The sequence below is a fragment of the Strix aluco genome, chromosome 9, assembly GCF_031877795.1.
Source record: "Strix aluco isolate bStrAlu1 chromosome 9, bStrAlu1.hap1, whole genome shotgun sequence".
NCBI classification, from domain to species: Eukaryota; Metazoa; Chordata; class Aves; order Strigiformes; family Strigidae; genus Strix; species Strix aluco.
Window position 1 is genome coordinate 19,722,161 of NC_133939.1, and position 17,567 is coordinate 19,739,727.

The window sequence follows — 17,567 nt, forward strand, 5'->3', positions numbered from 1 at the left end:
GTGTTCTGCCAAACTACAAACTTTCTGCTCCTGTCCTTCTTTCCCGGGAGAGGATTTGAGGCAATAATCCAGACCTACTGATTTGTTTCTTTAATGAGCAAGGGACAAACGAGCACAGCATTGCAGAACACACGCACAACCAAACCTTGAAGCATTCCCTGGTTCTGCGGTGTCTTTGAGGGATGCCCTGAGCTGAAGGACCAAGGCTGGAAGCAGTGACCTCCACTCGTGCTGAAGCCCAGACAGACAGGGCAGAGGAGGCTGTGTCACAGCCAGGGCAATTCTGGCAACAGCACTGTGGGTGCTCGAGGAGGGCAAGATGTTCTGCAGGGTCCATGCAGCTGGGGTCTTTATGAGATTAGCCATCAGCTGAAGGGAAGCAGAGCAACTATCACAGCCCTGGCAGTCCTCAGGAAGCCGCAGCAGAAAGAGCCCCTGGCAGGGAGAACTCCCTCACAGCCACAGCTCGTGCCTAGCTGAGTTTGGAGCCTCAACCCAGCAACACGCTGACAACTGGAGATTGACTTGCCAAGGGCACGGGTGGCTTACAGATCCCTAAATACCCCCCAGTATATTATTTACCAATTTCACTTTAAACCTCCTGAGCTGGCTCCTTGCCCATTGCTTCACCTTATGAATTGAACTGAAAGATGTGTACTAGAACTTTGTTTTGTCAAATGACCGACATGTTCTACTTCTTCAAGTTTCTTGAAACAGAACAGGGAACCACACTGCTCTGCATTCACTGGCTTTTAGAGACCAAGCTCTGCACACCAGGGAGCTCCCACCACAGCGTGGGGTCACTCTGCTTGCCCCAGGGAGAGGGCTGGAGCAAGGACCAGGTAATTCAGAGCTGGAGCAATCCCGTGGTGTCCACCGAATGGATGCTTTTGCCAGCACATCCTGGGTGGCCACAGAAACTGCTCTGCAGGCCACAAGCAGCCCATGGCCTGACACGGGTTGTCCGTGTTTCTTGTTTATGCACTACTGGGGCTGGCTCTCACAAAGGCCTGCCATGCTTCTCATCATGCAGATAAAATAGTAATCTCAGGTAGCACCACCTGAAGGAACCCTGCATGGCTCCACTCATTCAGATCTAAAAAGGCAGCCCTTGAGCACTCATGACTTGCTGGCGCCTGAAGCTGCTGAGCGCTTCCCAAGCCAGAGCAAACCCTGCGTCTGGTTTGCACCACTCAGGGAGGAAAATATTTATCCAACCCTCTTCCCTCGAAATACTGAGAGGGTGGGAATGACGAACCTGTGACCTGCTCCTGTTGGCCGCCGCGCACTGCAGTGCCAGCACACCTGTCCCATGCAGAGCTCCTCCCTAGGGAAGGCCTAGGAAGGCGCACCTACGGCAAAGGTGGCCGCCGCGCTCCCAGCCCTTCCCGTGGAGGAAGCTGGAACCGGCACCCATCCAATAAAACACAAGCGGCTCCTCCGCCGCCCCAGGAGCGCCCAAAGGCGATTTAAAGCGAGTGCGGGCTCCTGCCAGCCCCTGCCCGCCGCGGGGGCCGCCCAGCCGGCGCACCGCGCTCCCATCAGCCCCTGCGGCAGTCCCGGCCCGGCCCCGCCCCTCCCGCGGACAGCCAATCGGCGCGCGGGGCGTGGCGCGGGGCTGGCGGGCCGGGGTACCCGGCGGCGCGGCGGGCGTGGCGGCCATTGGCTCTCGTGCGCGGCAGGTGAGTGCGGCGGGACGGGGCCGGCGGCCGCCCTGAGGCCAGGCGGCCGGGCGCGGTGGGGCGGGGACCCCCCGGGCCGGGCCGGCGGCGCTGCTGCAGCACTACCACTAATAATAGCAGCAGCCGCAGCCGTTGCAGCCCCGGTTGGCGGCGGGGCCCGCGCGCGTGCACGCACGCACGCACGCACGCACGCACATGGCTGCCCTGACCTTGAGGATGGGGAGGGACGCGCTGAGGGGGCCGGTCGCGCCGCCCGGGCGGGAGTGCGGCCGCAGGCCCAGGCGGAGGGGAGACGTGACCTCGGCGAGCGGCGTATCGCCCGGATCGCTTATCTGGGGGCCCGCAGCCGGGCCCTGCCCGCCATAGCGGGGCCGCCCAGCTCCTTGCCGGAGGCTACTCTTTTTTTTTTTTTCTCCTCTCTACCTTATATCGAAGGGATAGGGGATTGTTGGCCGCCTCCCGGGGCGCTTAGCGGGTGGAGGGAAGGTCCGTTCCCTGTGAGGCGCTTGAAGCGCGGGCTCTGCCCCCGGGCTCAGGAAGGGGTTTGGGCCGTGAGGGGTGACTGCTACGGGGCGGTGGGCTCGGGGGAGGGGGGGCCCTGCGCTCCTGGGGAGCATCCCTGCCTGGTGGGATGCCCGCAGGCCCTTCGCTGACTCTTCCCCTGGGTTAGCTGGCCTGCCTTTTAGGAGACCCTCCATAGGCACGGCTGCCCTGTTGTGCCCTGCCTGCCGGGTGGGAGCCTGGGCCTCAGATTGTCTCTTGGAAAAGGCTTCTCAAAGCTGCCGGCGATTCATCTCCATATGCTCTTTCTAAGCAAAAGGTGGAATGAGTGGATGGCCGCTATTAGCCTTTGATCTCCAAATAAAACCTGCTTATATTGCAGAGCTCCCAGGAGAAAAGCTAATCCACGTGCACCTGAAGACTAGTTCAGAGCTGCTTGAGGGCATACTCAGGTTGCATGCTCACAACCCAAGCTGTCTAGTCACTAACTTGCAAAGCTTTTTCAAGCATCTTTTCAGAAAGAAATGCTGAAGTAAATCAGTTACATTAAGTTTGCTGTCTAGAGAAATTGAAGCTATAAAAGTTACTGAAATACTTTTGGAGAATTGCTCTTGGCTATCCTGGGGGACTGTTCAAAACTGAAATTGCCGTCATAAAGTGATAAAGAATATAGCCATCTAGAAGGGACCTTGCAGTTGGAAGGAGCTTGTGCTGCTTTGCATTACGGCATTGTGATGCTTCTGGCTACCAGTCAGACTCCTGTCTCCATCCTGTCATTGAGACAGACCCCAGGAACCTCAGATACGTGGTGTCCGTTGTCACAGTTGAGCAAGTGCATCTTGCCAGCACTCCCTGAATGGAGGTGGCCCTACTGTTAATAAGCCTCTTGGCTGAATTTAGCCATTTGAGATTGTATTCCTCATTTATATACAACCCCCCCCCCCCATCCCTGGAGTTTAATAGAAAGAGTCTTTGTTCATGAGAACTTATACCTGCAGTGGGAGTATGTGAATTTCTAGGTTGCATTCAAGGCTGATGTAGGTTCACCAACATTGTGACTTACGTAGAAGCACGCACATAAAATCCATGGGCAAGTGTTGCACTAGTGGCAGTGACTGACCTTGGACGTCTTATGTAGTGGCAGGGGAACAGCCTGACTTGACTTGTTTTGTTCTGAACTTCTAGGGCTTTGGTCAAGCTGGTGGGCACTCCTCCTGAAGGCAATGGACCATGCCAGAGTGGCAATCTCTAACTTGGTAAGACACAGTCCCCCTGTGCCATTTGTCTCTTGGTGGGCTGCAGATACTGCAGAAGAAAGGTTCAACAAACCTCCATGTTGGTATCGGAGAAAGTGGTGAATCCAAAGTGGTGTTAGGTGCTACTGTGTGGGTTGTGAGCCAAACATCACTGTAGCTAGCTGGCCATGGTAAGGAGGTGGCTTAAGTGGTTCCGTGCTGATGAAGTAATGGTTAACTGCTACAATGTCTTGTGTCTCTCAGGAAGCTGATAGGAGGGGGGAACCAGTCTCAAACAGTGTTCCAGGAGGAAGTGCTGCTGAGGAAGCTGATTAAATGACTATCAGGACAATCAACATGCATTCTGTTGTGTTACTTTGTAGGTGGGAATTGAACTACAAGTCCAGCCTTTGAATGCAATCTGTGCTTTGAAACAAATGTGCAGGAGGTAGCTCTGAGCTTGCTCAGCCAAGCCCACCGGTCCTGGAGAGCTTGGACTGCGAAATGACTCTAGGCTAGGGCTGCGAATGTGATGGTTTGGTCTCTGAACAAGTATGGCGTTAAGGCACGTCCTCTGAAAGGTGTGAGGGAAGCCAAGCAGCTGAGCAGGGAGACTGCTAGGACAGACTGCCGTGTTGCCCTTTCTGAAATGTGAGCAGCCAGCCACTTCATTGTGGGTAGTGTGGGCCAGAATGGAACTGCAGGTCTGAAATGACATTGGTTTTGTTTTGACCAACCAAGATCTGATCTCTTCACCTCCAGCCGCTGACTTGTAGTTTGAGAGTGAGCTGAGAACTGTTGATGAGCTGCTGAGATTGTAACAGGGCTCAGGTGCTTGCTACCAGTTGCTTCTCCAGTACAGTGGAGAGGGTCCTCAGAACTGTTGCTCCCAAAACTATTCCTCTGACCTTTTAGCCAGTGTCCTGCTTGTCCCCAGCACAGTCGTGGCTGCAGGCAAGTTCAGCGGCTCTAATGGAAGCTGAGTGGTTCTGCTCAGTGCCTGGCTATGCCTGGAATTGAGTTTAACTATCTGTTAATCTGAGCGACTGCCTTATGCACGGGCGGCTGTTCTGTGGGCGGTTGGATTGTGCGTTGCAGCTGTTTAGAAAAGTGGGCTCTGGACTGGAAGCAGCTCTGCTTGGGCACTGATAAACGCCTGTGGAACAGTTCCAGTCTCTGGTGGACTGAGAGGGTGGATGTGGCTCAAAGGCATAACCATGGAGGGGTTGCCTTCCCTTTCCTCTGTCCTGATCAAAGTTCCCTTCTGTGTGAGTTGCACGTGTTCAGGTCAGATCAGCGCGCTCCTGATTAAGACCAGGAGTTTCTGCTTCAGTCAGCCTTTGCTGTGGGGCGACGTGGGAAATGTCGATACCATTGGCTGTGTCATATCTGTATCAGACTCCAAGCTAGACTGACCAGTGTGGCTCTGAACTTGTGCAGGGCAAGCAGACGTTAAATAAACTCTGGAGACCCTGAGAGGGTCTGTCTCTTCAAGGCAGCCAGCCTGACTTATTGACAGCCAAATGTGCAGGCTGCGCTGGAGCAGTTTGAGATAAACAAACTGTATTTGGTTTGGAGTGCAGCTGGCTGCAAGGACTGTAGGCTGGTGTAGCAAACTCTTCCATCGTGTGACTGTCTTTCAATACAGTTTGGTGGTGAGCCGAAGTCATACACGCGCTTTAGCATTGCCCGGCAAATGGATGGAGACAACAGCCACGTGGAAATGAATCTGTCTGCTGATGATGAGGAAGGAGGGGAAACAGGGAGACCAGAGCACCTGCACGCCAGCATGCCTCCTCCATGGAGGATTGACAGGAATCGCTGCTTCCTAATCATCACAGCTGTCCTCCTCCTTTTGATTGGTAAGGAAGGGTGGGAAGCAACTGCGTGAAGTGGACTCTTGTATTGAGCACATCTAAGGCTGTGCTGCATTTGAATCTGTATTGTTTCAGGACATAGTTAAAGAGCCTGGATCCAGGCTGCAGCCTCTTGTCACTGACTCTGTCTAGCTCAGACTTATGGTGCAGAATTGGCACAAAGAAGTGTGAAGTTTGACAGTGAAACTGTGACTTAGCTAAAGGGCAAACTGGTCCATGTGGCAAGTGTACTGGTTTTCCCTCAATTAGCTCTTAACATTTCTCTAGAGATGTGGGTCAACATATCAATAAAGCCTCTGGTGCTCTTCTCTTAAGAATTTTAACACTGCCACTGACCTAAAGTAAGTATTTTTCTTCCCAAGTGGTGCTGGAGGGACTCTGCCAAGCACAAGATCAGATTTACAGCATACCTTAAAACATGCCAGCTCAGGCAGAATGTCAGGCAGCATATTCCTGTCTGTCCTTGGGTATGCCACCTTGTCAAAAATGGTGTGAAAGCAGAGATGCATCTTAACCCTGAAGCTGCTTTGAATGCACTTGTATGGTGTGAGGCTGGTTTAACCATCTTTCTGCAGCACAAATGAATACCTGATCTGCCCATAGGGTTTCTGATTGGCTACTTGAGTTATCGTGGACGAATGCAGAAGGACAGCAGATGTCTGGATGGAAGTGGCAAGTGTGAGATGACTCCTACCGCATCTTACTTAGTGGATGATAATGAAGCTGAGGAAGAGGTTCCTGGACCACCTGTCTTCTACTGGCCTGACCTCAGAAACCTGTTGTCAGATAAGCTGTCAACCACGCATCTTGAAAACAGCTTGAGGTAACAGTTCCAGAAAGCTTATTTACAGCTATGAGAGAGGCACAGCCTGTGAGCAGCAGTTGAGCTTCTTTGGAGAACAAGGACCTTAAAGATGTTTTGGGGTGGCCTGTGGTTAAACATGGGCTTAAAGAGCCCATCCAACTTGGGTTTGCAGGCTGGAGCACTGTAGTGCAAGCTGGTGCTGTAGCCTAAGCTATACATCTGTTACTTACAGGCACAGAGCAAGTAAGTACTCTTTTGAAGCTGGCCAGAGTGAAGATGAGAGCCTTGCCATCTACATCCATGAACAGTTTGAGAGCTTCTCCTTGGATGAAGTGTGGAATGACGAGCACTACATTAAGCTGCAGGTCAAAGGCAGGTATGTTAATGAAGAGATGCAGATCTCTTCCTTACAGCATGGACATAGGTAGTCTTGAGCAAGCATGTGATTTCTGCTGAAAGCAGTGCTGAAACTGTGAGCCAGTTACCCCTCTCCAAAGAAGGCCTCAATCTAGCCAAGCAATAAGCTGCTCCTGTCTCTTCTAAGGCTTTCTAAATCCAGAGGGTCTGGTAGCAGCCCTGTGGATTTTTCCTGGGGCAGCTGTTTCCTCAAAGCATGTTTAGGAAGTGGAGAGAAAACAAAATAGAGTGAAAACTCAGCTGAAGGGCAGATTCCCTGTGTCTAAAGCTGCTAGCACAGGCAACTCTGTCTTGTCACCCAGACAGGTGTTGCAGACCTGGCAGTGGCTCCTGTAGTAGCTCAGGAGGCTGTCAACAGGCATTGTGTTGGCTGACAGCTCGTACCCTCATATCTTACTTGCCCCTTCATATTGAGGGGGAAATGAATTTGCTTAGCTCCTCTTAAGAGGGGACTAAGAGCCTTGGAAGCAGAGATTCTTTCTGCTACTTGTTTTAGAAATTAGCCTCCATTAATGTCTCTGAACAACCCCAGAGATTCTTGCACAGAAGTACTGGGACAAGTCTGCCTATTTCAGGCTCTGCATTGACTTGGTCAGAATTGCTTGGACACAAACTGAAATATAGGAGCTAGTTAAATACGGAGTTTATGTATGAAAGAACATAACGCTGTCTTTTTACATTCAACAGTAGTGACAACACCGTGTCTATTTTGAAAGATGGTAAAGAGGAGGAGCTGGAGCGTCCCAGTGCATATGTGGCATACAGCAAGAGTGGCTCAGTTTCTGTGAGTGACTCCAAGAAGATTCTGGAAATGTGCTTGCACACTTACAGATGGCATATATCCAAGATACGGAGTGTATAAAGCCCTCCCCAGTTAGAGAGCTGGGGTTGGTGATGGGGAGAGTCGGGAGAGGAGTGGGCCCACATAGTTTTATTACTTCAGCAAGATGCAAAAGTAACTGTTTAAACTTCTCTGCTGGTATCCAGATAGGAACCTTAACAGAAGTGCTGCTCTAACAGGCATGTTGCATGTGATCACCGTTTACATTGCTGAGCTTGAACTCCCTGCTTTTAATGGGAGTCATTGTTACTGTGGCTCTGTAGGCTGTTTAAAGTATCTTACTGACATAGGACTGCTGCATTTATAACCAGTGTTTCTGTTCCAGGGCAAACCAGTCCATATGAATTATGGACTGAAAGCTGATTTTCAGAAGATAAAGAATCTGGATATTTCACTGAATGAAACTATAATCATCTTCAAAGCTGGAAAAATACCCCTTGCTGAGAAGGTAGGCAGTCTGTGTCCCAACGCTTGGGCAAACTGGGCAGCAGAAAGCTATGCTTCCTCGTCTTTGAGGCAGAGAGGTGCGTCTTCATTCAAGTCTCTAGAATTCATGTATATAGGCTTGTCCCTGCAGGTCTGGTCTTGCTTGTTTGCACTAAGCCTCCATGTGCAGGTCTAGACACCAAGACTGAACAGAGCTGTTTGCCATTCATGGTGGCATTCTTCTTGGCCTCCTGCAGTCTTGCTGGGACAGCCAAGCATCTGGAGTGATGGAGTTGGGAGGCAGAGGGAAGCAGCCTTGGGGCTACAGGGTGCAGAGCTGGCTGCTGTTGTTAGATGCAGCAATAGGGCTGCTAGAAGCAGAACAGCCTTGCCTCCAGGGCACCTCTCGCTGCTGCAGCCAGGTACTTTCAAAGCTTGGCTGCGGTGTCTCACTTGGGCCCTTGCTGACTGTTCACTTGGACCAAGTGAAGGTTCTGGCACTGCAGACCCAGCCAGCTGCCTTGCATCTTGCTGTAATGTTCCCTCTGTAGCGAGTAGAACCGAATAGCCAAGCAGCCAAAAGGATCCACGTCCTTCTGTACACAAGCCTGTTCTAGGCCTGACCCAGAGCTGCCCTTCAAATGGGTGCTTCTAGGGAGGCAGAGCTGAAAAGTGCTTCTGCAAGGAGTGCTCACTGCTTCTCCAGCCAGTCACCTTCCCACCTTTCAGACTGGTGTCTAGCCTTGCAAGAGTGTTTGTACTGGTGGTATATCAGAGGCAGCTGAGTTGTAGGTGTATTAAACAGGGATCTGACTAGGCCACTCTGCCTCCATCTTCCATGGGAAGATGAGCCTCCAGTGGCTGCTTATCTTGTCTTGAGACTAACCTAATCTTGGGAAAACAGATGGAGCATAATCAGAATTAAGTAACATCTTTCTTCTAAGCCGCTCTGAGGAGCAGGTATGAGCTGAAGGAATCACAGGGTGAGACACTAACCGTGCCGTGTTAGACACACTGCCTGGAGTAGGACCGAGATGCTAGTATTCAGCTTCCTTGTGTATCTATCAGTGTCAGGTAGCTGTTAAAATCTGTTGTGGAGTTGGACACAACCCTTCACACCTATTACTCCATGTACTTGCCTTAACTCCCCTTGTTTGCCATGAGAATGTGCAGTTGATGTTCCTCTTTGCTTCAGGTTGCAAATGCCAAAGAGGTAGGAGCAGTTGGTGCCCTGATGTACCTGGACCCCTACGATTACTGGAACACAGAGGGGCTTGTCCCCTTTGGACATGTGAGTATGCACCTGGCTCCACTGTTTGTTGTTCTTGTGAACCTTTCTCACAGTGGACTGCAGACTGCAGCAGTCCTTCTGCAGACCTCTGGCTCAGCAGTGCTTCATGCCCTTGTGTAGATGAAAACTGTTGGGCTCCTCTGAGACTTGAAGACTCCTCTTACTTTTCACAGGCCCACCTTGGAACCGGAGACCCTTTCACCCCAGGCTTCCCTTCTTTCAACCACACCCAGTTCCCACCAGTGGAATCTTCTGGACTACCTCGCATTGCTGTTCAGACTATCTCTAGCCAAGCACTAGTCAAGCTGTTCAGGTAATGCTTTCTCCTGGCTTGCAGGCTATGCTGCTGTGGCCCTCTTGCAGGGTGTTGAGGTGCTGCGAGGCCAGGGAGCACTCTGCTGGTCTTTGCTGTGTATGGCAGGGAGCACTTACCGGAACTGCCTGGAGACACTTGCGTGCATGTCTTATGTCTTAGACTGAACTTTATCTAGTGTTGGATTCCTCTTGGCCTCTGCATCCTACCTCTCCCTGCCTAATTAGTGGTACAGGTCTGCGAGCTATTTCCTGAGCAGGCCCTCAAGAAGGCTGCACCTGCAGTTGCAGGGTTGCTTTTTTCACAGGATAGATAAATGAGGTCAGAGCTGGATAATGAGTTCAAAGGATATCTTCTTTTTTTTTTTTTTTTTTTGTTCCCCTCAGTAAAATGGATGGAGAGAGATGCCCTCTGGATTGGAAAAGTGGGATCCTGGGATGTAAGGTGATGCCGAGCAGCACGAGCAACTTCACAGTGAAACTGAGTGTGAACAATGTTATGGTGGATAGGAAGATTCTGAACATCTTTGGTGCTATCAAGGGATTTGAAGAACCAGGTAACAGCAACTGCCTTGTGGATCAGTCTTGAGGGAAACCCTTCCTCTTCTGGGATCATCAGAACATGTCAGCTGCTCCCAGGCAGAGACAACTGCTTCCTCGGCAGAACCAAGACCCTCCCCTAAGTGTCAAGGAAAAAGCTGAACCGTGCTGCTAGGGAAAGGCTAAATGAAAGCAAGCAGTGTGCCAGATTCAGGGGTCAGACACCATACTCTGTTCCTAGTACAGAAGCTCAAAGCTGTTTTGTTAAATGGTGTTTGCAACCTGAAGCTTGCAGCTCAGATCTTGATGTCTCCTTTATAGATCGGTATGTTGTGATCGGAGCCCAGAGAGACTCCTGGGGCCCCGGAGCGGCCAAGGCTGGCGTTGGAACTGCCATCTTGTTGGAACTTGCCCGTGTGATCTCAGACATGGTGAAAAAAGGTAAATATTTGTGTACAAAATCATGGGAGTGGGAGGTGATGCAGGTTTAGTTCTGTGTGTGTTAACGTTGGAGAGCCCAGTTGCAAAATAATCCTGTGGGAAGGTGTAGGGAAACTGACAGAGTTTCCTGATTATTTGTCCACCATAGACAATTTGTCTGCAGTGAGCCCTGGCTTCCAAGGGACTGCCTGCTTGTATCTGGCATGGCTTGAGTGCAAGAATGTCCTTGGATAACGCACAGTGCAGACCTCTAACTTGAGCTGTCTGTTGGACAGCCAGGGCTGGAGGTGGGAAAACACTGAAGTGGCTGACCAGCTGAAGCGGTGGGGGCTGCATGGTGGCAATTAATGCAAGTGCTCATGTCTCCAGGGTTAATTTTGGGCTTGGGCAGCTAAACAAAAAAGGGGGGAAATGCAAACAGCGTGGTTTTCCTGCACAGTTCTGCAGCATGGGGGGGGAGGTGCGTGCAGCCACTAATGTGCACATTTGTCTGCAGCAGCCAGAATGTTTCAGCTCTGTCTGAGGAGCAGGCAATTCATCAAGCCAGGCACTCTGTGCTAATCTGCATCTCCATGGGGGAAGGGCAGACATCGCAGTGTCTCTCTCTTTGCAGATGGCTACAAACCAAGGCGCAGCATCATCTTTGCTAGCTGGAGTGCAGGAGAGTACGGAGCTGTGGGAGCTACTGAATGGCTGGAGGTACTCTTTCTTTCATAGACTTCTGCGTGATGGCTGCGCAGTTGTGATTTCCTGTTCTTGTGGTTTAAACATCCTGGTGTTGTACTGCTACTGCTCATCTTAAAATATTTGTTTTGTTCTAGGGGTACTCTGCCACACTACATGCCAGAGCCTTCACTTACATTAACTTGGATGCCGCAGTCCTAGGTAACCTGCTACTCTTTCTTGAAACTTGAGTGGGACCAGAATATCTTGACAGACATCCCTTAACCTCCAGGAGCGGGGGTTGTGTCAGAGGCTGATGCTGCGTGTTTGGCTGAAGACTGACATGACTCCATTTATTCTCCTGTTGTCATTGAAGCTGTGAGGTTGCAGCAGCCTGAGCCAGAAGGAGACAGCTCTTCTGGGTCCCAGTAGACTGTCCTGTGTCCATGAAGATCCTTTGGCAACAAGCTGTAGATCAGTTGTTGCTCAGTCACAGGGCTAAGCAGCTCTAGCAGTAGTGGTTAATTGTGCCAGCATGTCAAACGTCCTTTCTTTTTTGCAGGCGTCAACCACATGAAGATTTCTGCTAGCCCATTGCTGTACACGTTGCTGGAGAGAACTTTGAAGGGGGTGAGTTGATCAGACCAAGACCCTTCAAGGTGACAGGTTTTAAGGGAGGAACTGAAAGCGGGCGGAGCTATGATGGGTCACTTCCCCAGCTGGCAGGTTCTGAGGAGAAAGCCCCATTTAGGAGAAAGGGCTGAGATACTCTGGAGGGCCCTGTCTGAAGTCAGCTGTGCTCTGGGAATTGCAGTTCATGCATGCAGGATCTAAAATCAGCAAATGCCACAGTTCAGTGGGAGGTGAATGCCTGTTCTGCATGAACCATGCCTGTGTGGAGAAAGGGCAGGGGAGCACGCCTGGCATCTGCACAGCAGCGTGAGCTCCAGGATGGACCTGGGAGGCCAAGCAGAGGTCAGAACAAGTGCAGTAACTGTCATCTCTGTGCAGGTGAAGGACCCAGTGGAGGATTCGAGAAGCCTGTATGAGAGAGTTGGCTCTGACTGGGTAAAAACAGTGTAAGTACTGTCATCCTGCTCTTTGGGAAAGCAAATCTCCATAAAGGAACAAACTAAATGGCTTCTGCTCTTTATGCTAGGGTCACACCGCTGTCTGGGGCGGGCTCTACCTGCTGCAATGGGATCAGGCAGGCATGAACAGTACAACACTGGCTGTGCTTAGTGCTGCCCCAAGCTGCCTGTAGGCAGCCCAGACACCTTTTTGTAGGGCAAGAACAGCCTTGTACAAAGACCGGTGGCCAGAAATGGCCAAGCAGCCCTCAGCACTTGGCCAGGACTCCTTGCCAAAACCAGTCTTGTCTAGTCAGGGTAGTCCAGTTAGCTCAGACCTTCCACTCTAGGGCTTGTAGCTTTTCTCCTGGGATGTCCAAACCTGTTGGTAACTACTCAATACTTGTCTTTTGCAGTGTTCCCCTTGGTCTGGATAATGCAGCGTTCCCTGTCCTGACCTACTCAGGAATCCCGGTGGTTTCCTTTGGTTTCTGCAATGTAAGTATTGTCTGTCTGCCTGGTGTGCTTATTCCAGGGAAAGTGCTGTAAGGATATCTGCTTTCCAGGATGGCAGAGCATGAGGTGCTGTCCCAAGCTCACTGTCTATGCAAGAGCCCCTCTGGGGGAGGATATGCAGCCTCCTGGTCTGGTGGCTGTGGCAGTACTTGCTGTGATGGCTGCGTCTGGGGCATGGTTGGCCTATAGTCTCTGTTCCAGAGTCCTGAACACTTTGTTGGGAGAGGGGGCACTTGTTCTTCTGGAGGCTCAGATGTCAATGATTCAGAAGCTAAAAGCACTAAAAAGATATCAAGCTGTTGCTGCTTCAGTGAAAGACTGTACTACAGCCTGCTGGTCAGCAAGCAAAGCACGCTGGGGAAGCAGTACTGTTGGCCAGAGCAAGTACTAACTCGGACTGTTCAGGTCTGCTGCTGCAGCTTGGGACTGGCAAAAATGGCATCAGCCAAGCAGCCTGCTCTGTTACTGCAGGTGCGCAGCTGGGACCCTTTCTGATAACGGCGTCCTCTGCTTATGAATGCTTGGATTTTGTTAGTGTCAGACTTGTTCCACAAAAAACCTTTGAGTTATTGTGCCAAGAAGGGTTGGAGGGTGTTGCCAGCACATAACAAACTAGCTGCTGGGGTTTGCCTGCCTGCACTGCTGCAGTGAACTCTGAGGGGAGGAAAAGGTTGATGTGTCTTCAGGTCTAACTAACTAGCAGAGCATCCTGCTGATCGTTGGGAAACTGAGGGATGAAACACAGAGGCTCCATTCCCTTCCCCTGTGCTTAGAAGTTTTGCCACTCAAATCTTGCTACTTAGTAGCATAAGGAGATGGGATGTGGTGGAAGTAGCAAGCAAACTGTAGTGGGAGATGAAAAATCCTAGCTGGAGAAGCACTCTTGGCTAACTTCAGTGCCTTGTTTCTTGCAGAAAGATGAGGAATATCCCTTCTTGGGCACTACTCAGGACACTTTGGACAACCTGAAGAAGATTGACAAGTTGTATGCTCTTATGCGTGCTGCTGCAGAAGTTGCTGGACAAATAGCTCTCAGGCTGACCCATGATCATGAGCTCTTCCTGGACTTTGAGAGATATGATGAAGAATTGCTAGCGTTCCAGGAGAAGATTTTGCCCTACTGTAGCGATGTGAAGGTAAGAAAGGCTCCAAGTGCACTGAATTCCTGTAGACTGTTATGGGGCCGTGTGCTAATAAGGCTCTGCTGCCACTGGACACAACAGGGTGGACATCTTCCTCCTATGAGCACAAGAGTGTAGCAAGATGTGACCTGAATTGATGTTCGTTATAGAGCAGTGCAGGCAGAGTAGCTGTGGCAGACAGATTTAGCTAATCCGGCTGTGATGAGCTCTTGAGGAAATGGTTGGGGATGGTTTCTTGTCTGGTTATCATTCACAGCACAGCGCAGCTTTGCGTCGCATTTGCACCTCTGCTGAAAGCCTACAAGAAACTGTGGGTGGGGAGAGACCTCACTGAGCTCAGTGACCTTAGAAGAGCCTGCCAGGAACTCGCTCTGCTACTTGGTTAAATTGGCAAAAACCCCCAGCACTTTCTCTTGGTAAGAGAGCAGCAAAAGAAGAAAATCAGGTTTGTTAACAGCTCCTCCCTCACAGGAGCTGGGGCTGACCTTGAACTGGCTGTTTTTTGCCCGTGGTGACTTCCAGCGAGCTACAGATTCGCTGAGAAACGACATCTCAAACAGTGACAGGGAAAACAGGATCATCCGCAGAGCCCTGAATGACAGGATCATGAAGGTGGGTATCTCCAACTGGTTTTTCTTTCTTCGTGAAGGCAGAGTGTGCTGGCTGGGATGGGCCTCTTCCTTAGGAGCCGTGGGCACCGTGCAGACCAGTATCTCTTCCACTTGCTTAGTGTCAACGTGACTGACTTCTGTGCTTGCTCCTGGGAGAGGGTCTGGCCCTTGCAGAGCTGTTGCAGGAAAGGGCTGGCTGGGGATCAGAGGTTGGGAGCTCGTGATGCGGCAGATTAGGAAAGAAAAACTTGGGAGGTTGACAGTATAACCCTAACTTTGCACCTCTACTCTAGGTGGAATATGACTTCCTCTCCCCGTACATCTCGCCAAAAGATGCTCCCTTCCGCCACATCTTCTTCGGCAAAGGCTCCCACACCCTGCAGAGCCTGCTGGAGAACCTGCAGCTGCTGAGAACCAGCAGGGACAGCGTGGACGTGAACATGCTGAAAGAGCAGCTGGCCCTGGCGACCTGGACCATTAAAGGGGCTGCCAGTGCCTTAGTGGGTGATATCTGGAATACAGACAATGAATTCTAGATGTGGCAAACACGTGGTTAAGGTACAGAATTAGGGAAACCCACTCCCTAATATGGCATTTTTCTGTAGATTTTCTGGCAACAAATCTTTTTTGACCAAAGTTGAGCATAAAATTTAAATCTCACCTTGACAAATTCACAGGAGGCAGTTTTGAAGCAGGTACTAAGATTACCGTGAAATCTCTGACCAGGCTCCCATCTGACCACAGTCCAAACCAGTTGCCCACAGCTGCCTGTGGGGCTTGCTCTCCAGCGTACTTGAGAACTAACAGCTCAGGTGACTCCTGAACCGGTACCTTGAGTGGGGAGGTACCTCATCTATTTAGGGTTTTAATTGTTGGCCCCCTAAACCTACTGACAAAACAGGGAATGGATTCCTCTTAATGCTTGTAATAGGGATCCCTTCCCTGGCAGGGAGCTGCAGAGACCAACCTGTAGTTCAAAAGTAAAACAACCTAGTAATAGCCCGCAAGTGCTGGATTATCAGCAAGCTCTGAAGTGCCCAGCCTGCCTTTACTCAACAGCAAGGTCCCAACGACACCTTGGAGGCTTGCTTCTGCTGAGGCAGGTCTCAATACCCTGGGAAAATGACCCAAAGATTATCTAATGCCCCCTTTATATCCTTAGCTGGCAGCTCAGCGAGTCTTGCGGCATTGAGAAATGGCTCTAGACTGGCATTTCAGACCTTGCTACTCTGGGGCCTTTTGTGAAATCGAGTCTCTTGCTGGCCAAACCCTGTTTGACTGATGCCATTTTGCAGGATGGCTCTTGTTTGGCACTGAGATATTTATTTTATGTATTTATTTATCAGTGACAGCGTTCACTATAAATGGTGTGGTTTTTTTATAGAAGATAATTATCGGAAGCAGTGCCTTCCATAATTATGACAGTTATACTGTCGTTTTTGAATAAAGCAGCATCTGCTATTACAATCAAACATGGTACTGGAACTTTGCATTTAAAATAATCTAAACAGGCCCCTCAAAAAAAAAAAAAAAAGTTTTTGAAAACTAGCAATTAAGCTTTCTGTGGCAAAAACACCCCTTTGGCAGAAACTTGGAAGTGTAAACCTGGTAGCAAGTCTCCAGGTTGTGCTCCAAAGTGATCCCTGAAATGCTGCTGGGTGGGAACTCAAATGCTAGAAATTTGGCTTCTCTGCAGTGCCCGTGCCCCTCTGGGCTTCGGACTCCCTCATTGCTTTCCTTTCGGGCGCCGTGTGCTCCGTGGGGAGTGGGGAGCACAGCTTCCTTCCTGGCCCCTGCCGAGGGGCTCGCTGTGTAGGCCTAGCTCCACCTGTGCCAACACACACGAACTTCTTGTACCTCAGATTAGGCATTGGCACAATTTTAAAATGGCAGCTTCCTGCAAATTTCCAGTACTTTATGTATCATGAAACCTAACTGACATTATCGGGGGCAGTGTCTTCCATAATGTGTAAAGAACAAGGTAGTTTTTGCCTACCACGGTGTTATATCGGAGGCAGTGACCTCCATATGTTGCACTATGGGTGTACGTAATTATCGGGGACAGTGTTTCCCATAATTGTTCTATGCTTATCATGCAATGTCATCTGCGAAGCTTGATGGTTAGTATCTAACATGGATCAATTTCCTGCAGTCCTATTTTTCCACTCTCCTGTGGTGATGCAGATACAAATTTCGGTCTGTTATGTGCTTCCTTAGACTCTACCTTCTCCATGGGCTGAACTCTTTCAAATAGCTGTGCTGTCTTGAAGTGGCTTCCTGCCTCCAGTCACAGGACTGGTGATTGAATGTTTAGTGGAAACTAGGCTAGTTAGGCTGCGTGCTCTGTGATTTAGTAAACTTCCTTCAAATTAGTTACAAAGTCTTGGGGAATTAAAAGGCGAATGTAGGGCTGGGGCTGACAGCTCTCTGGAGGGCTCTGCTGCCCGCTCTAGGTGGGTGTGCATGCTACTAAAGAGGCTGGCCTGCTTTGGCACTGGTGGGGGCTGGTGTGTGGGCATGGCAAGCTGCTCCCCAGGGCTCCCTGGGAACTTCAGTCTTGCCTCCTGGGTGTCATGTGAGGGGGGTGAAGTCAGTGGCACCTTTCTGGTGCCCCTCTGCTCCCTGCCTGGAAGCTGAACACTGCTGTGTGTGCCCAGGCAGCAGCTGGCCCTGTACTCTGCAAACAGTTTGATCTGGTGTTTAACCCAGGCAAGTGACCTGAGCCCCAGCGGTAGTTCCTGAGGGAAAGAACCTTGTTCAGCTGGAGCAGAGACCTGGGCAAGGACAAGCCCCCAGCCTAGTTACTGAACTCAGTGCTTTTCAGCTGTCTCTAGAAGCCTGATGCCTAGGTTTGTGCAACTCCCTGCTCTTCCTTAACTACCCCGCTGCCTGAGGCATGTGTGCAGCCCCTGGCTGTGTTAGTTTCCTAGTGACACTTCCCTGGATGGCATTTAAGAGCTGCTGTCTGGGAGTCCTCACTGTAGTGTTTGCATGCATCTTGATGTCACTTAATCATGCGTTTTATAGTCAGCAGAGAAAGACAAAGCCTGTCTCCTGGCTAGGCAGCACAAGCGTGACTCTTGGGATGTTGGGGTGCCTTGCTCAGTGCTGGCATTTGACTGGTGTGGGGTGCTAAACTCTTGTTTCTGGATTACCTGCTGTCTGCTTGAATAAAGTTTTAAACTTTGAAAAAAAAA

The 17,567-nt window shown here is 50.6% G+C and overlaps 1 protein-coding gene across 2 annotated transcripts; it reads left to right on the plus strand.

The window, feature by feature from the left end:
- The first annotated feature begins 1,605 nt into the window (after positions 1 to 1,605).
- TFRC (transferrin receptor) lies at positions 1,606 to 17,567 on the plus strand. 2 transcript variants are annotated; one of them, XM_074834011.1, is made up of 19 exons: positions 1,606 to 1,682; positions 3,369 to 3,439; positions 5,067 to 5,280; positions 5,899 to 6,118; positions 6,333 to 6,476; positions 7,205 to 7,301; positions 7,684 to 7,806; positions 8,980 to 9,075; positions 9,249 to 9,388; positions 9,775 to 9,944; positions 10,249 to 10,368; positions 10,982 to 11,067; positions 11,190 to 11,253; positions 11,594 to 11,661; positions 12,043 to 12,110; positions 12,518 to 12,599; positions 13,532 to 13,753; positions 14,231 to 14,371; positions 14,664 to 17,567. In XM_074834011.1, the coding sequence occupies exons 2-19, from the start codon at positions 3,407 to 3,409 to the stop codon at positions 14,904 to 14,906; spliced, it is 2,331 nt and encodes a 776-aa protein (XP_074690112.1). In that variant the 5' UTR covers positions 1,606 to 1,682; positions 3,369 to 3,406; the 3' UTR covers positions 14,907 to 17,567. The 2 variants fall into 2 exon arrangements, with proteins under 2 accessions (XP_074690112.1, XP_074690113.1); XM_074834012.1 differs by lacking the exons at positions 14,231 to 14,371; positions 14,664 to 17,567 and adding an exon at positions 14,016 to 14,222.